At 38.4% G+C, this 24,544-nt stretch overlaps 1 protein-coding gene across 4 annotated transcripts; it reads right to left on the reverse strand.

Moving 5' to 3' along the window:
* Positions 1 to 1,094: 1,094 nt before the first annotated feature.
* Positions 1,095 to 20,119, reverse strand: BIRC3 (baculoviral IAP repeat containing 3). Of its 4 annotated transcripts, XM_070803306.1 has the most exons (10): positions 19,968 to 20,052; positions 18,104 to 18,408; positions 13,562 to 16,787; positions 13,353 to 13,452; positions 11,634 to 11,712; positions 9,701 to 9,749; positions 6,950 to 7,192; positions 2,205 to 2,459; positions 1,894 to 1,935; positions 1,095 to 1,780 (listed from the first exon to the last, which is right to left on the reverse strand). In XM_070803306.1, the coding sequence occupies exons 3-10, from the start codon at positions 14,412 to 14,414 to the stop codon at positions 1,587 to 1,589; spliced, it is 1,815 nt and encodes a 604-aa protein (XP_070659407.1). In that variant the 5' UTR covers positions 14,415 to 16,787; positions 18,104 to 18,408; positions 19,968 to 20,052; the 3' UTR covers positions 1,095 to 1,586. The 4 variants fall into 4 exon arrangements, with proteins under 4 accessions (XP_070659407.1, XP_070659405.1, XP_070659406.1 ...); XM_070803304.1 differs by lacking the exon at positions 18,104 to 18,408 and having other exon boundaries at positions 19,968 to 20,119; XM_070803305.1 differs by lacking the exons at positions 18,104 to 18,408; positions 19,968 to 20,052 and adding an exon at positions 19,718 to 19,922.
* Positions 20,120 to 24,544: the final 4,425 nt, after the last annotated feature.

A 24,544-nucleotide genomic window follows, 5' to 3' on the forward strand; every position in this document is an offset into this window, starting at 1 on the left:
TCAAACCAGTCAATCCTAAAGGAAATCAATCCTGAATAATCACTGGAAGGACTGAAGCTGAGGCTGAAGCTCCAATACTTTGGCCACCTGATGCAAAGACCCGATTCACTGGAAAAGACCCTGATGCTGGGAAAGAGTGAGGGCAAGAGGAGAAGGGGGCAACAGAGGATGAGATGGTTGAATGGCATCACCAGCTCAGTGGACATGAGTTTGAGCAAGCTGCAGGAGACAGTGAAGGACAGGTCAGCCTGCGGTGCTGCAGTCCACGGGACTGCAAAGAGCTGGACACGACTGAGCAACTGAACAACACAAATCATCTAAGCAATAATCCAACTGATTCAGCCTTGCACCCCTGCAGGACACTGTGGTTACCATGTGGCTAGCCAACTAAATATTCGAACAAAGAGGCAAAATCAGTGGCATCACATGCAGCCTCCCAGCAACAGCCTGAAGAGATGGAATCTCCCCTCTTACTTGGTTCCTAAGCTTTCTTTTTATGGAACTCTAGCAGCCATTTAGAACTAATTTAGATTATTGGCTTTTTTGCTTGTCTCTCCAGACTATTCCCAACTACAGCTTCACTTCTGGTTTTAAAGCCCTAAAAACTCTACAGGAAACAAAGGCTAGAGAATTATGAATTGGACACGCTGAGTACCAAAAAGTAATGCAAAGGAGGAAATCTTTCTGCACTGGCAGAGCGGAACAAATTGACTTACAAGCTGTTCATTCCAAACACTGCTAATCAGTGTACTTTTCAAATCCCAGAATTAATACCAAAGTGGTGAGAATAAAACTAGGGGCCTTTCCTGATAGGCAGGACAGGCATGAGACTTCCTGAATAAATCAACAGACAAATGAATAAACAAATTTAATGGGAGGATATTTGATTTTGACTCAGACATCCTATAAAATCCTATAGATTAAAGCCAGCTGTGGTTGACCACTGTGCTCTACAAGTATAAATGAAGAAGCATCTTACAGAAAGGGATCTAAAGCAGAGTTCAACATTCAAAAAGTCTTAGGGAGGTACGGAAGGAGTGTGGGAGTCAGTACACTATCTGATATCATAGAAATGAAGGTATCAAGAACAACAGTAATTTTGATTGCTTTATTAAAATGTTCCTCATAGAATTCTTTACAAAAACATTATGTCCTAAAAAAGTCACTCAACAAATATCAAGACCTTCTATGTATAGGACACTGATGGAAAAAGCAAAGGAATCTGTGTTCCTGATCCTTAATACAACTCAAAAATATGCAAAATTCAGAAAGGTCAGTTCAAAAGCTTAAATTTTCCATCACTTACAATTTCAATAATGCTGAAATTTTAATTTAGTATTGTGCTTATAGTGCTATCCCTATATTTTGTTCATAAGAACAAAAGCCCATCATTCCCTGCTATATAAAATATTCATGTTCATAGTTTAGAGATATATTTATATAAATATATTTATATAAAACAAAATCTTCTGAGTTGCAAATAAATAAAAAAATCTTAAAGAAACCAAAACACTATCAAAGTTAAAATTATAATACATTTCATCCATTAATTCTAGTATAAGTTTAGACAGAGTTTTAGATCTTCTTCACGAAAGAAATGTACGAACTGTACCCTTGATTGTACCTCTACAAATAGGGCATTTTCTTAGAGAAGGGGCACAGTCTTTGCAAACTACTAGATGACCACAAGGAATAAACACTATGGACACTTCTTTGTCCATACACACTTTACATGTTCTTTCTTCTTGTAGTCTCCTCAACTGTTCTTCCATTGGTAAATCTAAGAAGAGAGAAAAAATGTTAATAAAAGGCAATTTGCTGCTTCTCCTCCAATGAAAAGCCAAGAAAATAAAAAACAATGTTTTCTTCTGGTTTAAATCATTAATATTTTACCTGAAACATTTTCTGTAGGAATGTATTTTATGTCTTGTTGCACTAAGGGAGCAAAAGCAAAAGCATTACTATTACAAATAAGGTTAACAATATTTAGTCACAGAATATATATTTTTAAACTAACAGTTTGGACTCTGCCCAAACACTATAAATAATTTTCAAAATGTCAAGGCAACAAAAGCCTTCTATCTTTTTGTACAAGTATTAGTTTACAAATTAGGTTGAATTATTTTCAATAACCACAAATTATTAATATGAGCATATTTTTCAATTGACCTAGAAAGTTTCAAAAGTAATTTTTCAGCACTCACCAAATAAACGCTTGTATAACATGGGATCAATTTCTTGTAGAGAGTTTTTGAATATGGTGGCTGCAAAATTTCCTTTCACTAAAATAGTATCAATCAGTTCTCTTGCTTGTAAAGATGTTTGTGTTTTCTGTTTAATAACATCATGTTCTTGTTCACTAATCACCCTGGCAGTTAGGAGACTATCCAGAATTGGAAGCACACAAGTCAGATGTTGAAAAAGTGCCATTCTATTCTTCCGGATTAATGACAGGTCATCTTTATAGAAAAGAACACAAACATAATCACATTCAAACTCTGTCTGCAAACTTCCTTCCACATATACACATATAACTGAATGAAAACAACCATAATTCAGTATCAGCACTGAAGTTGATTGCTAGCTTGGCAGTACCAAAGTAGAAAATAACTCTATTTATAATAAGAACTAATGCTGAGCACTGTGGTAGGCACTTCACATGTATTAACTTATTTCATCTTTACAACAGCCCAGCTCAGTCAGTAAAGAATCTGCCTGCAATGCAGAAGACCCTGGTTTGATTCCTGGGTTGGGAAGATCCCCTGGAGAAGGGAACAGATACCCACTCCAGTATTCTGGCCTGAAGAATTCCATGGACTATATAGTCCATGGAGTTGCAAAGAGTCGGACAGGACAGCGACTTTCACTTTCACTAGTGTCCTTATTTAGTAGATAAGAAAACAGAGGCACAATGAGGTAAGTAAACTGCTAAAGTACATAAAACTAGCAAAAGTCAAACTGAGGCAATTTGGTGTCATAATCTCTGCTTTCAACAATTCTGCAATACTGCTAATCGTTTAACCAAATAAACCTTAGAGCCAAATGAAATTGAAATTTCAATCCAATCTAGTCCAAGTGGAAAAGGCAAAATCAAGAGAATTAAAAATGACAGATTTTTTCTTAAATTATCAGTCACCCATAAAACTTCTTTAAAATTCCATTTAATTATTATTTCCCCAAATTATACATGGTATCACCATTAGCTCAATATTTTATAACAATGGGGAAAAGGCACTAACAACATTTTGAAAAAGAAATCCTACTTGTCACACCTTCCTGTGCTATAGGATCACTATATTCTCCTTAAAAATCTAGATTTTGTATCTACTAGTAAAATATTTTATATTTGAAACTCTGCAATTGCATTATCTTTATGGAATATGACTTATGAATCTAGGTTTGTTAATTAACTATCATATAGTTTTACCATGATCCATTAAGCTTTACTATAAAATAAAAAGAGAAGTTGAGTTGTCTAAAGAAAGATTATTTGAGTGGAGATGATTGATATATTTTAGAAACTCTGACTCTCTCAAATAGGAACGTGAATAAAACCATTTAACAAGGAACACCATTTAACTAGTGCCTAGTCAGATGGTCCAGGCTCAAGATACGCATTTCAAAGAGGATTGAAGCTCTGAAAATAAAAGAGAAAACGAACAGAACAGTGTCTGGGTAAAAAGTCAATGTTTCACACATACCTGCTGAACAAATGAACGATCAGGGTTAGGCAATTTAAAGAGCAGTTGGAACAAAGAAATTTGAAGTAGATTACAGCAGAGGGATGGAAGAATCAGAATTTACCATATTGTTAAGTAATTTATTATAAAGAAGTAGCGATATATTAGAAAATTAAAGTATAATTTTATATTGAAGTATATCCATTTTAAAGTTTTTTATTTTTCTAATTACATTTTACTTAAACTAATAAGTTCTCTGAAATTCTTAAGATTTCCAAAATTAGACTGCTACTGACTGAGGAAAATAGTCTCACTTCAAAGTCATAGGCTATATTATAGCTTATAAGAAAGTAAAGACTTGAATACACCTTTGAAACATACTATTCTTTTATTCTGGAAAAAAATATCCCAAGTTGCCTCTTTAAGTGCACATTTGTAAAGAAATCACCCACCTACCATTCTCGGAAACTAGAAATTAATTAGTAACACAAATGTAAGAATTTTAATTGTCATTCAAAAAATATTTCTTGGGCACAGACTGTGCAGACACATGAAAGTTATCTTATACCATTTGTTGACTTGGAGTTATCTCTGGAAACCATTGATTTTTTTTTTTTTGAAGAAAAATAAGTATTTTATAGCTGGATGCCTTTAGACTTCAAAGAGTTTTTAAACAGTTATGGAGATGAGTGTTCTCTTCTTTAAGCAGTTGTTCACTGACAACCAGTGGTAAGAATGTGACAACTACAGGAAGGACACGCAGTCTTATCTTCCCTTTAAAATGAAAAAGAACTTGGCAAGGCTGGGCAAACTTGGACTATATGCTGTATTGGTGACATGTACAACTGAACAAGTAAGTCACACTTTGGTAAATAGAGGATGCTGTATCATCATGATCTGATATGTCAGTCTGGGTTGGCCAGGGGTAGATTTATCCAGGAATGGAGTGGACAATCTCACAGTCAACTATCCTGGGAAGAAAGAGGTCTCAGATGGCCATGGACAAGGGAAGGGGTGCAAACCTTTCTCATTCTGGGCTTTGTGGCTATTTGGGGGCCTCCTGAGAAATCTGTACACAGGTCAAGAAGCAACAGTTAGAACTGGACATGGAACAACAGATTGGATCCAAACTGGGAAAGGAGTATGTCAAGGCTGTATATTGTCACCCTGCTTATTTAACTTATATGCAGAGTACATCATGAGAAATGCTGGACTGGATGAAGCACAAGCTGGAATCAAGATTGCTGGGAGAAATATCAATAACCTCAGATATGCAGATGACACCACCCTTATGGCAGAAAGTGAAGAACTAAAGAGCCTTTTGATGAAAGTGAAAGGATAGTGAAAAAGGTGGCTTAAAACTCAACATTCAGGAAACTAAGATCATGGCATCTGGTCCCATCACTTCATGACAAATAGATGGGGAAACAATAGAAAGAGTGACAGACTTTATTTTGGGGGGCTCCAAAATCACTGCAGATGATGACTGCAGCCATGAAATTAAAAGATGCTTGCTCCTTGGAAGAAAAGCTATGACCAACCTAGCCAGCATATTAAAAAGCTGACATTACTGTGCCAACAAAGGTCCGTCTAGTCAAACCTATGGTTTTTCCAGTCGTCATGTATGGATGTGAGAGTTGGACTATAAGCTGAGCGCCGAAGAACTGATGCTTTTGAACTGTGGTGTTGGAGAAGACTCTTGAGAGTCCCTTGGACTGCAAGGAGATCCAACCAGTCCATCCTAAAGGAAGTCAGTCCTGAATATTCATTGGAAGGACTGATGCTGAAGCTGAAACTCCAATCCTTTGGCCACCTGATGAGAAGAACTGACTCATTTGAAAGGACCCTGATGCTGGGAAAGATCGAAGGTGGGAGGAGAAGGGGACGACAGAGGATGAGATGGGTGGATGGCATCACTAACTCAATGGAATTGAGTTTGAGTAAGCTCTGGGAGTTGGTGAAGGACAGGGAAGCCTGGCATGCTGCAGTCCATGGGGTCGCAAAGAGTTGGACATGACTAAGTGACTGAACTGAACTGAACTGAGCCTTGCTTGGGACTTTCCTAGTCATTTGTGTAAACTGGTCAGAGCTACACAGAGATCAATCAGGAGCTAGGTAGAGAGATTCATGAGGATGGGTTTAGGAGCACCAAGAGAGCACACATACAGTTATGGCTGTCAATTGCCATGTGTGATATAATGTCCTTCTGTGATCCCTAAATCTCCAATAAGAGCTTGTTAAGAGTTGTAGTCTGTTTTCAGCTGTGTTGAAAGGACTCTTGGATCTGGTCCATGCTTGAGAAAGAGTGGCCAAGGAGGGATCAACATTTCTCTTTGTCCAGGCCAAAGTGATGATGGAAGCAGAGCAACCAGATGAGAATGAACATGCTGAGAGGAGAGAGTTTTCTGAAGGGCAACAGAGCAGAGCTAACAAGACGACATGGCTAGCATGGAAGGTCACAGGCAACTTGTCTTGAGAGAACGTGAAACAGTATCCCAGCACTCTTTTAAATAATAGAAAGACACTCCAAAGGGGAACTCATATCTTGTGTGAGCAAATAGGAAACTTAATGATAATTTGTATATTACTTTATAGTCACAGGTTGAGACACACTGTTATGCTACTATTAATAGTTGTCCCTGATCCCACCCCAATTTACAGCGAAGAGGAGTGAGCAACTAGTCCGAGATCAAAAATGTGCCATGGGCTTCCCTGGTGGTCCAGTGGTTAAGAATCCACCTTGTAATGCAGAGGACACTGGTTGAATCCCTGGTCTGGGAAGACTGAACGTGCCAAGGAGCAACTAAGCCTGTACACCACAACTACTAAGCATGCGCTCTAAAGCTTGAGAGCTGCAACTGCTGAAGCTCGAGTCCACAGAGTCCATGCTCCACAACCGGAGAAGGCACTGCAACAATAAGGCAGGCAGCACAACTAGAGAAGCCCACGTGCAGCAAGGAAGACCCAACTGCAGCCAAAAATTAAAAAAAAAAAAAAATTTTTTTAATGTGCCATGAATAATTATATACACAATCAATTATTCAGAGTAAACACAGAAATTAAGCAAAGGCAGGAAAATTTGCTTTCACTCAATATATACGATTTCAATTTACTAATAAGCAATCAAATATAGTTTAATGTGAAGAAAGTTTTCAGAATTCAAATGTAGAAGACTGAACATAAAATCCAATTGGATTAATGAGTATATTTTTAATAACATATACAGTGGCATCCTTATGGAAATAGAGACTGTAAATAAATATGTGTACCTGATTCTTTTTCCTCAGTTGCTCTTTCTTTCTCCTCTTCCCTTATTTCATCTTCTGCATTAAGTAAATCTAATACAAGATCACTGATGGTTTTATAATTCTCTCCAGTCATTAGGATTTTACTCTGAACAGTCTGCTTTACCAGCCTTCTACTAAAGCCCATTTCCAAAGCAGCTTTAACCACAGGTGTATTCATCATGACTGAATCTTCTGAATGGTTTTCTCCAGGTCCAAAATGAATAACTATACAAAATAAGGAATTTAACACATTATGGGAGAGTTTGTATATTTTCTAAATTGTGATTTATTTATTTATTTTTCTTTCTTTCTTTTTTTTTAATTTTATTTTTAAACTTTACAATATTGTATTAGTTTTGCCAAATATCGAAATGAATCTGCCACAGGTATACCTGTGTTCCCCATCCTGAACCCTCCTCCCTCCCCATACCCTCCCTCTGGGTCGTCCCAGTGCACCAGCCCCAAGCATCCAGTATCGTGCATCGAACCTGGACTGGCGACTCGTTTCATACATGATATTATACATGTTTCAATGTCATTCTCCCAAATCTCCCCACCCTCTCCCTCTCCCACAGAGTCCATAAGACTGATCTATACATCAGTGTCTCTTTTGCTGTCTCGTACACAGGGTTATTGTTACCATCTTTCTAAATTCCATATATATGCGTTAGTATACTGTATTGGTGTTTTTCTTTCTGGCTTACTTCACTCTGTATAATAGGTTCCAGTTTCATCCATCTCATTAGAACTGATTCAAATGTATTCTTTTTAATGGCTGAGTAATACTCCATTGTGTATATGTACCACAGCTTTCTTATCCATTCATCTGCTGATGGGCATCTAGGTTGCTTCCATGTCCTGGCTATTATAAACAGTGCTGCGATGAACATTGGGCTACACGTGTCTCTTTCCCTTCTGGTTTCCTCAGTGTGTATGCCCAGCAGTGGGATTGCCGGATCATAAGGCAGTTCTATTTCCAGTTTTTTAAGGAATCTCCACACTGTTCTCCATAGTGGCTGTACTAGTTTGCATTCCCACCAACAGTGTAAGAGAGTTCCCTTTTCTCCACACCCTCTCCAGCATTTATTGCTTGTAGACTTCTGGATAGCAGCCATTCTGACTGGCGTGAAATGGTACCTCATAGTGGTTTTGATTTGCATTTCTCTGATAATGAGTGATGTTGAGCATCTTTTCATGTGTTTGTTAGCCATCTGTATGTCTTCTTTGGAGAAATGTCTATTTATTACAATATCCAAAATATAAGGCCCAGAAAATATGCAGGTACTATTTTTGTACTACCTTTCGTAAATTTAAAATAATGGTATACATATTCAGTCACTAAAATAGGAACATGGAACATTGTATTCAGATACAAAATATCCATTATCTGGCATAACTATAAGTGGGAGAAAGAAATAGAATGTCGGTGCTGGTGGATCATCCCAACCAGTATTGAGATTCTTTTTCCCCAAGTTGAATGAACAAATGAGCTTTCTAAATTAAATATGTTTTATATAATTGTGAAATAGGCCAACTGTCATCACTCATCTCTATTCCTGCAGTGGCCTTCTACAACACTGTTCCTATCTAATTTATTCTCAGTATTGTAATCAGAATGCCTTTTTAAAAACATAAATCTGAATTTCCATAAATTCCATCAACAATTCCTTTGCCTTTAAGGTAACATTCAATTGTACCTTATAAGATCTTACACAGTCTGGACCCTAACCCCTTCAGCCTCACCACTGGCCACTTACTCAATTGTCTTCTAGCCCAGAAGTCACAAACTGACAGCTGCTGGTTCAAATTCTGCCTATTGTGCTAACTACTGTTAAGCCAGCCTGCTTCATTCATTCATCTCTTCACAAATCCTACTTCTATCCATACAGAAGTTTGTTCAGTTCTTCTAATTTGCCTGTTCTCCTTTGTCACTTAAGTCTTTCACGTGCTGTTTTCTCTGCTGAGAATATTCTTTTCCTCCGTTTGTTATTTGGTTAACTTTTGTTCTTCTGTTTGCTTCTGTGCTAAGACAAATACTTCTTCTGGAAAGGCTTTTCTGATCCTCCAAGTCTGGACTAATGTTCCATATGTGCTCTCTGAGCCCACTTTATTTTCTGCACCATTATCCTATCTGTGCATTTTCCTGTATCCCTCAGACTAGCAGCTCATGAGAACAGGTGTTACATTTATTCTGTTCTTTGTTTCTCAGGACAGCAGAAGCACAACAAATATTTATTGAATTGAATTTAACACTAGATAATGAAGAAGGGCTTATTCAAATATTGGCTCTATCACCTTTTAGGTTAAGGTAATAGGTCACTTAACCTCTCTGAGCCTCCAAGTCCTTATTGAAAAAAATGGGAATATTATTTTCTACTCTCCATTTCATAGAAATAGTATGTATGCAATCTTATGCCATAGTGTATCTGTTCCCACACTGGTCTGAAAACTGGATGTATGCAGTTTGTTAAAACTAGAGACAGTCAAGCCCCACTTTTAGATACTACGATTCAATTCAGTAGGGTTAAAGTGAGACTAGAAATCTATATTTTTGGAGTTCCTCAGGCAATTATGATATGCACTAAGGTTTGAAAAATATCAAGTGTATTTGAAAATTCATTGTAAATTATAAATCATAACATAAATGTATATTATGTAATTATCAGCTTTCAATCTTAACAGTATCAAATGATCCTAATATTTAAATGTAGCAGTTATTATTAGTATACATACTTGGTGACTCTGTATTTTCATCTTCTGGATTGTCTGAAGTAGATAACAGCTACAAAAAAAATGTACATAAATTAAAATGTAAATTTCATCTTACTCATTGCAATAAAAATTAATCAAGAGACTTGTTCAATTTATTGCATACTGACTTGTTTATTGGGAACATGGTTTTTTATGTCAAAAGCAGAATTTTATTTACATTCAACAGCAATTCTGTAGGCCATAAACTACTAAGAATTTCTTCACATGTGTGTATGTATTAACAAATAAAACGCATTTTCATTAAGGCACAAAAAGGGTTATACCTTTTCAGTGATCTACAAGACAATCATTGTTTACCTATTATCCCAAAGATCTTCCATTTTCTGGGTGTTTCTTTGGGATAAGCTGGATCAAATATTAGTTCCATTGACCATGGCTAGGAAGTGTTTGACCCTCAAGCTATTCTATAAGTTCTTATTTGCTTTTCTGGGAAGATTAGAAAGAGCAATACAATTATCTTCCTCAAATCCTTTTAAGAAAAATTTATATAGTATAGCTCATCATCATGGTGATATAGAGTGTAACTTAAATGCTACTACCTAGTCAATTTTTTCCTCAAGTAATTCAATTTATTACAACTTTATTAGAGTAATATTCAGAAACACAACTTAAATACTATTTTTCAGAAGGTTTCTAATTTTGGATCTGCTGTTATCCAAAGAATAGCACTCGCTACTATTTATTGACTATGCCAATGCCTTTGACTGTGTGGATCACAATAAACTGTGGAAACTTCTGAAGGAGATGGGAATACCAAACCACCTGACCTGCCTCTTGAGAAACCTATATGCAGGTCAGGAAGCAACAGTTAGAACTGGACATAGAACAACAGACTGGTTCCAAACTGGGAAAGGAGTACGTCAAGGCTGTATATTGTCACCCTGCTTATTTAACTTATATGCAGAGTACATCATGAGAAACGCTGGGCTGGGTGAAGCACAAGCTGGAATTAAGACTGCCAGGAGAAATATCAATAACCTCAGGTACTCAGATGACACCACCCTTATGGCAGAAAGTGAAGAACTAAAGATGAAAGTGAAAGAGTAGAGTGAAAAAGTTGACTTAAAGCTCAATATTCAGAAAACTAAGATTATGGCATCCGGTCCCATCACTTCATGGCAAATAGATGGGGAAACAGAGGAAACAGTGTCAGACTTTATTTTGGGGGGTTCCAAAATCACTGCAGATGGTGACTGTAGCCATGAAATTAAAAGACACTTACTACTTGGAAGGAAAGTTATGACCAACCTAGATAGCATATTCAAAAGCAGAGACATTACTTTGCCAACAAAGGTCCATCTAGTCAAGGCTATGGTTTTTCCAGTGGTCATGTGTGGATGTGAGAGTTGGACTGGGAAGAAAGCTGAGCACCAAAGAATTGATGCTTTTGAACTATGGTGTTGGAGAAGACTCTTGAGAGTCCCTTGGACTGCAAGGAGATCCAACCAGTCCATCCTAAAGGAGATCAGTCCTGGGTGTTCATTGGAAGGACTGATGTTGAAGCTGAAACTCCAATACTTTGGCCACCTGATGCGAAGAGCTGACCCATTTGAGAAGACCCTGATGCTGGGAAAGATTGAGGGCAGGAGGAAAAGGGGACAACAGAGGATGAGATGGTTGGATGGCATCACTGACTTAACAGACATGGGTTTGGGTAAACTCCGGGAATTCGTGATGGACTGGGAGGCCTGGTGTGCTGTGTTTCATGGGGTCACAAAGAGTTGGACACGACTGAGCGACTGAACTGAACTGAACTGAGCACTCTCTAAGATCATGCTGGGTGTTGAAAAAAAAAGTGTATTTTTAAAGTGATTCTGGTCTTTTCACTAAAATTTACTCTCTGTAATTATCAGAAAGTCAATTTAACAAATGATTTTAAAAAACTGTCCCTTACCTGTTCAAGTAGATGAGGGTAACTGGCTTGAACTCGACTAATGAACTCTTGTCCTTTAATCTGTATTAAGTACTCACACCTAAAATGTAAACAAAATTAAATCTGGTTATTTATATTTAAACAAATTTAACTCTGGTTATTTCAATCTGGCCATTTGTAGCCTGGTAAATATTTCAAATGAACATAAGCGTAATTATAACCACTTGACTATTCATTTAGCATATAGGAAGTGGTAAGAGACGCTGCAGTCAAAAGCAAGATATCATCAAGAGGAGGGCTGTAATTGGTAATCAGCCAAGGCTGAGGCAGGCAGAGGTCGTGAGGCTCTCAAGTCTACTGAGAAAAGCAAGGCTGTCTCCATTCCAAGTTCCCAGCTGCTCTCTTCAACTGTTCTCTAAGATTCCTAAAAACACTCTGAACACTAATAACAAGGAAACAAGGTAGAAAGTTCCCTAATAAATGATACTGTTCATACATAAGGTATGTGTGTATGTTTAAAAGCTGAAAATACACAAAAAGAAAGAATTAGGAAGATGAGCCCATTTTCTAGTATGTCAGACATTCACAAGTTTGGCATTTCCTAGATAATATATATCCATTGTCTAATTTAAGTACAAAATGAATTCATGACTCGATCAAAGCAAAATTATCAGTTCTTTATATATTCACAAAATTACCACAATAGAAAGCTAGCAGCACATTTTAAAAACGTCTATGTTTTTTAAAGGTATTCTTTTTAATTTTTGAAATCTGAAATATTTGGGGAGTGCAAAGTTGTTACAAGGGAAGACCAGTATTAAAAACATATAATGTAAACATTTGGCAATCAACATTAACAAATATTAGAAGTGTTGACCATGAAAAATATAATTAAAGGCTACCTGATTTTAATTTAAAAAGAGTGAAAACAAGCATGGAATAATCGAAAGACATGACAGCAAAATGCTATGCAGTGACCAAAACAGATGAAATGGATCTATATTTACCCTGATGACTCTGTTTCATATTGCAATCAGCCTGGTACTTCTGATCTCTTTCATCCATCTCTTTTTTTCTTTTTATCCAAAGCACTTATTATATTCCAACATGCTATATAACTTATTTATTAAGCTTGTATTAATTGTTTGATCTCTCCTGCTATAAGTTTAGCATATGAGACCAGTTTTGATTTTGTTTTGATTTTGATTTTGTTTTGATTTTGTTCAACCAAGTATATTAAATATCTACAACAGTGCCTGGTAATAGGTAATTACCTACTGAGTGTTGAATAAATGGAAATATGTTTAAGACATAATGTTGACTGAAAAGTTTCAAAATAGTACATGTATCTAATTTATATAAAATTTTATACATTTGAGATGTTTTTTGGAGGGATGTTCATGAAAATGGTAACTGTGGTCATCTTTAGGTGGTGAGATTTCTTGACATTTAAATTTTTTCTCTCTGTACTTTCCTAATAATGTGTGACTTGAGTTTATAATGAGCATGTTATTTTAATATACACATATTTATATTAATTACACACACAAAGAAATCCTGAACTATTTATCTTAAATTTCCACCAAAACTGTTTAAGCAGTTATTTTTCTAAGTAAGCCTCCCTAAATTTATTCACAAATGTATTTTTGAAACAAAGGCAGACTAAAGTAACAGTTGATTAAGTTACACACATAAAACTCATCTTACACACATGTGCATAGAAAATCTGAAAATAATTACCGTGGAAACCACTTGGCATGTTCCACCCATGGATCATCTCCAGATTCCCAACACCTCAGTCCACCATCACAGCAAAAGCATTTCACATCATCACTGTGACCTAAAATTAAATTTGGACCAAAACTTATGAATCCATATAATTCTACCACTAAAATGTATAAGATAAACATGTTGAATATTTTTTTTTATTATCAGATTAAGCTTCTTACCCACATAATAAAAACCTGCGCTTGCAAGCTGCTCAGGATGAACTGGAACACTAGAGGGCCAGCTGCAGAATGTTTTAATGCGGGCTGCATATGTCTGCATGCTCAGATTAGAAGCAGTGTACCTTGAAGTGCCTTGGAGCTGATTTCCTAAAAACGGACAGTTGGGGAAATGTCTCAGGTGTTCTGACATAGCATCATCCTTCGGTTCCCAATTGCTCAATGTTCCACCACAGGCAAAGCAAGCCACTCTATCTCCAGGTCCTATGTAATAAAAGCCTGCTTTTGCCAGGTCTGTTGGTGACAGAAAAGTCAACGGCCACATCTGGAAGGTAAGTAATCTGGCTTTTTCAGTATTCATTGCACAAGGGTAGGAACTTATCCTCAAGGCAGAAAAGTCCTGATTTGGTCCAGAGTTTAAAAGATTTGATGGAAAGCTTGAATAAGAGCCACTGAAGTAGCCACTGTTTTCCAAGCTGGGAAGTAGTGAATGTGTGGAATTCGTTAATGAAGAATGAAAAGTAGGCTGAGAAGAGGCTCCTGAAACGTTAATTGAATTTAGATTCTGAACAAAGCTACAGCTAGGATACAACTTTTTATGCTTCTCAATGGGATTGTCTCCTTGTTTCCAGTTATCCAGCATCAGTCCACAACAGAAGCATTTGACTTTGTCTTTCACACCAGTGTAATAAAAACCAGCACGAGCAAGACTCCTTTCTGAGACAGGTACACCGGCGGGGAAAGTTGAGTATGTTGACATTCGGTAGAGCTCACATGAAAAGTCATACTTCAGTTCAAACATGTTGGCACTCTTCATCAAATTTGATAAGAATACGCTATTTTCTACTATATTCATAATGAAATGGATGGGGAGGAAAAGGGACTAGTCTTTCTCTGGGGAGGTAGTTTTGTGCATGGCTTTTGATTTTTATTAATTTTAGTACTAGGTTGAACACTTAGAACAGGAAATCTTTCATTCTTTTTTCTTCTATGCATTTAGGATTACAGCATGGCAAGATTCTAAATCCTATACTGATACATTTTAAGGGACAATTATGTACAACTTGTACCTCTGCATACTCTTGATATATACAATGTAAACATGATGCTACACAGTACCTTGTGATGAAAATTAAAACCTTCATAAAAATGTAGAATGCGTTAGGTCATCAAGACGCCATTTTGTGTCAGGTGTCTCCACAAGTAGGTCACCCTCTCCACTAATATGCTTCATTGACATTCGGTCAGCCTGAAGATAAAATGTCTCACATAGTTTGTTTTGGCAGAAAGCTATCCTGCATAAGTGTCCCATATACACAAGAATATTCAAACTATACTTATTCTGATTTTTTTAAATTGTGAAATTTTGGAGCCAGGGAAAAGAAAGTGTAAAACCTACCTCAAAAGGAGAAAAGAATGGATTATTATATTTCACTGACTCTAAGGCACATGTTTCAATATCTCTGTTATGGAGAGGTATCTTACAATCAATGGCATATCACATTTTAATTAACAGGATTTTTATTTCTAGGAGGTACATAAAATAATGGCGTGCTTTACAAATGATGACATCTTAGATTCAGTGAAATATAGTATATCCTAAATCTTGCTCAAATTAATTAATTTTTCTTCCTGCAACCATTTTAATGGGGAGAAGAAAACAATCCAAAATTTTCTTCCAGATGAAGAACTTAAGTAGTAACAGAATTGGCTCACAGATCTTAAGACCTGGTTTCAAGATTTATTAAATAATAATTACTTCCATAGATAGGTACCTGACTGCTGAGTCATAGTGATGCCTCTAGATCTTAGCAAATTAAACATTCCATTTCAAATAAACTATCAGAGATGGGTATATTTGCTCATTTGATCTTTTAGGCTCAGCTCCATGCTGTTGAAAGCCAACATCAAATCTCCTGATAGTGAATTTATTTTTAAAAACAGTCAAAAGTCAGAGTGCTGAGTCTCCAAGCTAAGATGGATAATAAATTTTAAACAAGCAAACAAAAAACAGATGGATTAAAAAAATTTGGTTTTGGTCAGAAACTATTTCACAGATAGTATACCTTGAACCAGAATTTATCTTGACAAAACATAATAAATTTACTTTGTCACAATCCACTTCTTTTGAACAACAGAGACCTCAAAATCCAGAATTTCTCAATTAAAACTATCTACCAGTAGGCAGGTCTACATCGATAGTATCAGTAATGACCAATAAACAAGTCATCATGGTTCTTCCAGAAGTGATTTGCAAGCATGTTTCCTGGGTCTCATATATATTGAGGCTTTTTACTACAGACTTCAATGCTTTCTTTCCAGGTGGCATCAGAAATATTAGTGATTATTTCCCTCAAAGGTGAATTATTTTGTTTAACTTCAGTATTCCTTTTATTAGTCAATAATTTTATACATTGTTATAAAATGTGTAATATTATTTGTGTTATTTTAAAATATAAAACTCTTGGTGTTATTACTGTCTCTATGTGGTGTTACGACTATCTCTGTGTTTCTTTCTGAAGTTTGTTCGTTTACCAAAAAGTAAACATCCACCCATCATTCTAATTCTAATTATTCTCAGAGATAACAACCCATTTGAACAAACTACATTTTTGACTTTCAAAATATCAATAGGCTTAGAAATGGTTAATTTCTTTACCAATCATCACGTTTATCTTTCATACTTACTCTTATTTTGTTGTACCTATCAAAAAGTTTTGGTTTTGACATTTCTTTGTCACTACAGAAATCTTTTAACATGCCAAAGGTTTTATATGCATATTTCTCTAACTTAGCAGAAGGCTGAATATTAATTATTTGTTCTAGATAACTGTCATTCATTTTTAAATCTTTACCAAATACAGGTACAATTTTTTTCTATTCTACACAGCAGCCAGTAGGAAACTGCCTGGCCAACTCTGAAAAAAAGTATTTCAACAATATGTCTCGACTACAATCATTTCTTTATATCCACAAGTCAAATTCAGAATCAAACCTATTATTACTGTGTAATTATACCTCTCATAACTAGATCATATTTTTTAAATTAACATTCTTTGGATACAAAAAACTCCAGTTATCTACTTTGTTTATTCATGCACAAAACTACCTCCCTCAGATCAGACTAAGTCCCTTTTAAGAGTTTTAGGCCTCCATTTTCAGATGTTTTGCTTTATAGAAAAAACTGGAAAAAAATTTAGAAGTAGAACAGTTCTCTCTTTTGTAAAACCTGTTTAAAAAAAAAAAAAGACAGTTTTAAAAGTCAAATAATTCATAGATGTTACACTATAATCACTTTGTAAACATTTTTCCAAAACAGAGCACTAGTATTTACTGAATGTCTACCATATACAAGTTGGTGTACTAGCCACTGTAGAGGCCAAAAAATCCCAGACGAAAACCAGAGGCCTCAGATTGGTGGCCAGCAGAGGTATTATGTTTGGCTTGCACAGAATTAGACTCCAGCATTTCACTAATTTTTTAAACTTTTTATTTTTAAATTAACTTATAAAGAGAGAAAATTCATAAACATAAGAATTTTCACACATCCTATACTCAACTTCCTCCAAATTAGCATCTTATATAACCATAGTATAACTACAGAAACCAGGAAATTAACACTGAAACAGTGCTATTAATTAATCTGTATGCCTCATTTGAATTCCACCAGCCTTCCAAGTAAGATTTTTCCTGGAAAAATATCACTGTATTTTTCAATGTTTTAGTTAATTACCAACACTTTTTGTAAGTAAGAGATTTCCAGACTTCCCCAGTGGTCAAGACTCCACACTTTCACTAAATGGGACAAGGGAATTAAGATCCTGATGTTAAGTGGAGGGGCCAAAAAAAAAAAGTAAGAGATTTCCCATGACATTGTAGATCCCAATGCTCTCATAAAAATATCAAAAGATGTCACTATGCCAGGAATATATTTCTGGATGGCAACAATAAGCTAGTGCTAAGCCATGGCTGCACCCTTTTGGGAGGGTACATGCACTCCCATTTGGCACTCTGATACAGAGATTCTTTTCCTTTATAGTTTAGTACAAATAATGAGTATAGTTTCCTGTGCTATACAGGAGGTCCTTGTTGATTTTATATATAGAGAGAGAGTAGTGTGTATATGTCAACCCTGCTGCTGCTGCTGCTGCTAAGTCGCTTCAGTTGTATCTGACTCTGTGCAACCCCACAGACAGCAGGCCACCAGGCTCCTCCGTCCCTGGGATTCTCCAGGCAAGAACACTGGAGTGGGTTGCCATTTCCTTCTCTAGTGCATAAAAGTGAAAAGTGAAAGTGAAGTCGCTCAGTCATGTCCGACTCCTAGTGACTCATGGACTACAGCCTACCAGGCCCCTCCATCCATGGGATTTTCCAGGCAAAAGTACTGGAGTGGGTTGCCATTGCCTTCTCTGATCTTCCTAATTTATCCCTCGCCCTTCTTCCTTTTTGGTAGCGGTAAGTTTGTTTTCTATGCCTGGGGAAAACCACTCTCAATATGAGTAACACCAATGGCTTCTTTCCCAAAACCAGTGGAATTTTTCACACCTGACACTGGGGCCCACTTCCTCCAACAAATGTTCTAGTTCCTTGGCTTCTCTCTCGGAATTCCTCTTTCCTTTCTAGTGGTTACTTCTCAGATTGGCTCATCCCCAGTCACGCCTCTTCTCACTCTTCACTTCTAGTGGGCAACCTCCTTGATGCCAGGGATACTGGATATGTCTTCCTCTTGGACACTTAGCACATCCAAGTGATACTGGAGGTTAAGTGTGCCTTTTGTCTCTAGCTCAGTCTGTAAAGAATCAGCTTGCAATGCAGAGACCCGGGTTCCATTCCCAGCTCGGGAAGATCCCCTGGAGAAAGAAATGGCAACCCACTTCAGTATTCTTGCCTGGAGAATCCCATGGACAGAAGACCTTGGCAGGTTACAGTCCATGGGGTTGCAAGAGTCGGACACCGCTTAGCAACTAAATCATCAGCCCCTAGTCTGCGGTCTCCTTCACGGCAGAACTGTGCAGCAGCTCTGTGTCAATCCTCCTAGCCCCACATCCATCCCGTCTGGCAAACAATGAAGACAGTAAGAGTTTCTGTTGAGAAGTCAATGTCAGCAAACTTGACTGAGCCCCTCAAGGACCGCAGCACCCTCATTTGCATGGTACTAAGGACATCAATTTTACATTAATGACTACAAAGTCTGCTAGGTGATGGTTTAGTACAGGCTTTGGAGTCAGACATCTTGGGTTTCCAATACTCATCAGTGTCCCCGTACCACAGGTGTGACCTTGGGCAAGTAAATCTCCCTGAGCCCAGAGTTTTCTCATTGTCAGTGGAGATAAATATGGCAACTGCTTCGTAGGACTGTGAAAAACCTGAAAGACACATGTTAAGTCTTTTGAGAGACTCTTTGAGTACACTAGGTCTTAGAAACACCTAATGTTAGCAAAAAATAATGACAAAGTTAATATTACTGTTAGTTTAGCATCAGGTACAGAGAAGGCGATGCACCCCACTCCAGTATTCTTGCCTGGAAACTCCCACGTACGCAGGAGCCTGGTGGGCTGCAGTCCATGGGGTCGCTAAGAGTCGGACACGACTGAGCGACTTCACTTTCACTTTTCACTTTCACGCATTGGAGAAGGAAACGGCAACCCACTCCAGTGTTCTTGCCTGGAGAATCTCAGGGACTGGGGAGCCCGGTGGGCTGATGTCTATGGGGTCGCACAGAGTCGGACACGACTGAAGCGACGCAGCAGCAGCATCAGGTAAATATCTCCAGCACTGTAATAACTAGATTAAGAGCACTACAGGATTTCCAGGCCGATTATCAGTAAAACACCAAAAATCTGCTCTTTCCGCCATCACTTGGGAACACTCCTCCGTCTGTTCATTAAAGACTCTACTAAGTCCTTACTATGGCCAAGCCATCTGGCACCGGCTGAGGCCAGTGATACCTCTTGGGCTTAGTCGCTCAGTCCAGTCGGCTCTGTGCGACCCCCATGGGCTGTGGCCAGCCAGGCTCCTCTGTCCAGGGGACTCTCCAGGCGAGAGCTCGGGAGTGGGTCGCCATGTCCTGCAGTGATACCTTTCGGCCATCCATTAAACCAACTGTCAAACACCCCCCTTCCACTGACTCACGGCAGAAGGAAAACAGGAACTGCACACCTGGCAGGAAGGAGGAAGGAAAGCGAGTGTCGGCGAAGCAGGGCCGGAGCCGGCGGCCCCCAGAGCTGGAGGGCAAGTCTGGACGGCGGAGGCGGCGGCGCGGACCGGCCTGAGGAGACCGGCCTCAGGAGCGCAGCCGCGCCAGTCAGGGCCGCCCGGGCTCGCACTCTGTTCCCGCGCCGGCTCGCGAGACCCGGGAAGAGCCCAGACCCTGGGGGTCGCGCGCACGGGCGCGCGCACGCTCACTCACCGCAGTTCTGGTCGCCCGACCGCCGCCCCGCGCCGGTACGCGCCAGAGGGGATGTGCCGGCCGAGACCTGGCGGGCGCCACCCGTTGCCCCCGCCGTTCGGGGCGGGCCGGAGGCTCCCGCGGCCTTTTAACCGTCTTCCCCACCCCCCACCCCGGCCCGCCCCTTCCCCACCCCCTCCCCGCTCCCCGCGTCCCGCCCTCCTCCCAGCGGTTTGCTTGTGAGCTGGTGCTTTCCTCTGAAGTCTTAGGGGAACTCCAGCGGTAATAACCACACACACTTCCCCTTAATCAGAGGCCTGGCAGACCCACTCGGGGATTTCCATGACCCAGAAAGCGTGACTGTTTCTTAACCGGGGCGGATCGACGTGGCATTTACTGAAATACCTTTGCTTCATTGTTCGTGGGTCAGAGGAAATCTTGATAATCTGTGAGGGGGCAAGATGATCATTGGTCAGCCTGACTGGAAAAGGTGCATCTCCCCACGTAATAAAATATTAAACTTTGTGCAAGCTTTCTGATTTGTTTTTACTTTTCTAATTGTAAAGCATGAGTGGAAATGTAGGGGTTTTGTTAAAAAAATCACAAGATTCTCCTTTTCAATTTATTTTTAGTCTTTGAAAAGAGATTACCATATTAGTTTAGTGGGAAAAAAAATTTTTTTTTCTGGTTGATAAGTTGTTTTTATAACTAGGGTGGAGTTGGCTGTAAAACAAATTCCTCTTTGTAGCCTTCAGTTTCACAGGGGAGATGTCTACCATGATAGCCTCATAAAAATCTGAAGTCAGAGTCTCACTGCACTGTCATATTTTCCTCAACATTTCCTGCCTAAGGAGTCAATTTAAACACATATCTAAAGACAGTGCATGCCAGGATAACAGATTGGGAAAGCTCACCTGATTTTCCTGCCTTCCAGTAAATTAAGAAAAAGATACCAAGCACTAACGGCAGAAGTGTAATGTTACTTAGTACTTCTACTCTCCTGTAGAAACAAGGATGCAGTACAGTCAGGATGAGCAGGGGTATCTTCTGTGTTAGCTAATTTGGCTGTCCATAGCAGATTTCCAGCTGGAACTATATAAAAAAAGATTAAGTTTACTTGTGTGAAGATTTTGATTCATTTTGAGCCTGCTTAGTTCAACATTTTATAAGCCATTTTCAACTCTCCTGTAAGATGGTGGAAAAAAATTTTGTGGTCTTTATATATATTTATAATTATGTCGGAGAAGGCAATGGCACCCCACTCTAGTACTCTTGCCTGGAAAATCCCATGGATGGAGGAGCCTGGTAGGCTGCAGTCCATGGGGTCGCTAAGAGTCAGACACGACTGAGCGACTTCACTTTCACTTTTCACTTTCATGCATTGGAGAAGGAAATGGCAACCCACTCCAGTGTTCTTGCCTGGAGAATCCCAGGGACAGGGGAGCCTGGTGGGCTGCTGTCTGTGGGGTCGCACAGAGTCGGACACGACTGAAGCGACTTAGCAGCAGCAGCAGCAGCATAATCATGTACCCACCAAAATAATTTTGGAAAACTGTATTTCTCTGCACATTTTTAACTTAGCATTAAAACACAAAAGTCGTAGTTGCTAAGGAACTACTAAATCTAGACATTGATGTCTTAGGATAAGATTGATCAACAGTCTTTCAAATGTATTCAGTGGACTACAAATACCATTTGATAACCTTCATTATTAATATATCAGTTCGTCTTTAATAATTGGAAATATTCTATCATTGCTTTTTGTCCTTGAACATTCTGCTTCCCCACAGAATTTTTGTGTTTAAAATGGACATCTTTATGATCCCTCTGGCACAAATTTCTGAAACAAACATGTATAAATTGAAATTTAACTTTTTTCCTATGATCATAGGCTGTAACTCAAAATTTTCTCCTTGACTACATTATCATTTATATTACTTTCAGTACTTATATTCAAAGTCAGTTGGTCAAAGCAATATAAACATATATGCTGATATAACAATATACTCATAAAAAATGATTCTTTTACAAATGCAATCTTAATGAGGGCTGCAGCTTATATTTGAACAATTTATTCAAGTGTGTGTTCATGAATATTACTTATTAGCAGAATATTATAGAGTTCAGCATAGATTCACTTCCTTTTTTTAATTTCCAAAGTTTATGTGTTGAAAAATCTTTTTTACATACATAGACTGGCCCCCAAAAAATGTTATATCAATTTTTTCCAAAATTTTTAACACTTGTTTTATAGCTCCAAAATTATTTAGTAATCTTTAATCCTAAAAATGGAGAAGGCAATGGCACCCCACTCCAGCACTCTTGCCTGGAAAACTCCCATGGATGGAGGAGCCTGGTGGGCCGCAGTCTGTGGGGTCGCTAAGAGTCGGACAAGACTCAGCAACTTCACTTTGACTTTTCACTTTCCTGCATTGGAGAAGGAAATGGCAACCCACTCCAGTGTTCTTGCCTGGAGAATCCCAGGGATGGGGGAGCCTCGTGGGCTGCCATCTATGGGGTCGCACAGAGTCGGACACGACTGAAGCGACTTAGCAGCAGCAGCAGCAATCCTAAAATGCAATTAGGTTTCAATAGACAACTCATTTTGTTGAACTCGTGACTTGGAAACCACAGGTATTTTACCCAAATAGGATTGCCAGAGTTAGCAATACAGGAAGCCTAGTTATGTTTAAATTTGAGACAAACAACAAATAGTTTTTTAGTATAATTATGTGCCATGCAATATATTATTCATTGAATATATTAATCATTGATTAGCTAGAATTAAAATTTAACTAGGTGACCTGTATTTTATCTGATACCTATACCCAGATATATGGCATCACCAACTTGATCGACATGAGTCTGAGCAAGCTCCGGGAGTTGGTGATGGACAGGGAAGCCTGGCATGCTGCAGTCCATGGGGTTGCAAAGAGTCGGACATGACTGAGCAACTGAACAGAACTGATACCCAGATATTAAAGTCATTCATTTTTCTCAACATTAACACCAGTTATTTCTGACCGTCCAGGAATATTTTACACCCTTGGCCAAAATTATACCATTTTAAAACCCAAGATGGGTGAGAGGTGGGCCTGTCTTTTTTTAAGAAGAAAGAACCATTGCTAAAAGGTTGGTTGGAAGACAGAATAGTCCTCGCGCCTCTAACAGCTCTTGTTTTCACTCAGATCTGTTTTAGGAAAAACTACATGCGGAAACTGAGGATCAGGTTGTTAATTTCCTTAAAATTATTTGAGTTCCCACTTCCCCAAGACTAAATTTTTGTAAATACTTAGTAACTTTGTCCAAGGGAACACTATCCCAATTTAAAGATCATGGCCTAATAAACATTGAACTATTATTAGTTAATAGGATTCCCACCTTCTTCACTTTAGTAATGAAAGTTGGGATCAGATCTGTCAGGGCCTAAAGTAGATGAATATGTCTCCTTTGCAAAATTTTGCACAACTTTATTGGTTTTTTTAAAGTACTTTTTAAAAAGTAATTTAAAATAGTAATTATGATCAAGGACTGTATTTATTTCACTTGCCGCATTGTTCTAATACTAGAGCGGAACCTGCAAACAGAAAGAAAGAAAGTGAAAGTTGCTCAGTCTTTGCCGGCTCTTTGTGACCCCATGGACTATAGTCCACAGAGTTCTCCAGGCCAGAATACTGGAATGGGTAGCCTTTCTCTTCAGGAGATCTTCCCAACCCAGGGACTGAACCCAGGTCTCCCGCATTCCAGGCGGATTCTTTACCAGCTGAGCCACCAGGTGCTCAATAAATCTTTGTTGATAGACTGACAAAAAGGAAGTCAGTCTATCCGCTTGGGCCTTCTCTAGTCTAAGAAAGTGAAGTGAAAGTGTTGGTCGGCTCAGTCGTGTCTGACTCTTTGCAACCCCATGGACTGTAGTTCACCAGGCTCCTCTCTCCATGGAATTCTCTAGGCAAGAATACCGTAGTGGGTAGCCTTTCCCTTCTCCAGGAGATCTTCCCAACCCAGGGATTGAAACGTGGTCTCCTGCATTGCAGGCAGATTCTTTACCATCTGAGCCACCAGGGAAGCCCTTCTCTATTCTAAACCTCCACCCAAATGTTTAATAATGTAACATACCTTATATTTTCCTCTAACCCACTTTGACTATATGAAATATTTTGTGTAAAAAACCCTTCTCCTGCCAATACCCAACTTTGCTAATCCAAATATTCTTTAGGGATAGAAATAATCAATGAAATATTTGAAGAAAGTGACAAGGTGGCCATTACTATCTCTAGCTTGCCAATTTTTCTTCTATTTGCAATGTGCAAACAAGGTATAAGAAGTGTGTGCAAGAGTTTTCCACCCCATTCCTGGTTTGGAACTTTTATAATTTTTAATAGTGGTGTGTTCTCAACATCCTCTTGTTAAGTAATCAACTTAATTTTTTTCTTGAGGGTAATCATGATAACAAGGAAGGAACTTCATTCTTTCTCTGGAAGGAACTTCATATAATATTGCTGTAACATCTTCGGATCCAATATAATGCTAGATCGCTGTAAGTTTTTACGTTTTCAATTTTAGAAATTAAAATCAGTTGAACATACATGTGGAGGTTC

This window comes from Bos indicus, chromosome 15 (genome assembly GCF_029378745.1).
Source record: "Bos indicus isolate NIAB-ARS_2022 breed Sahiwal x Tharparkar chromosome 15, NIAB-ARS_B.indTharparkar_mat_pri_1.0, whole genome shotgun sequence".
Lineage (NCBI taxonomy): Eukaryota > Metazoa > Chordata > Mammalia > Artiodactyla > Bovidae > Bos > Bos indicus.

Bases quoted from the DNA above. Each gene is read 5' to 3' on its own strand.
- BIRC3 (XM_070803304.1), bottom strand. From the start codon at position 14,414: ATGAATATAGTAGAAAATAGCGTATTCTTATCAAATTTGATGAAGAGT. The intron at 13,453-13,561 runs GTAAGAAGCTTA...ATTTAATTTTAG, and splicing joins CGCAGGTTTTTATTATGTGG to GTCACAGTGATGATGTGAAA. The intron at 9,750-11,633 runs GTAAGGGACAGT...TTTTTTTTGTAG, and splicing joins ACCCTCATCTACTTGAACAG to CTGTTATCTACTTCAGACAA.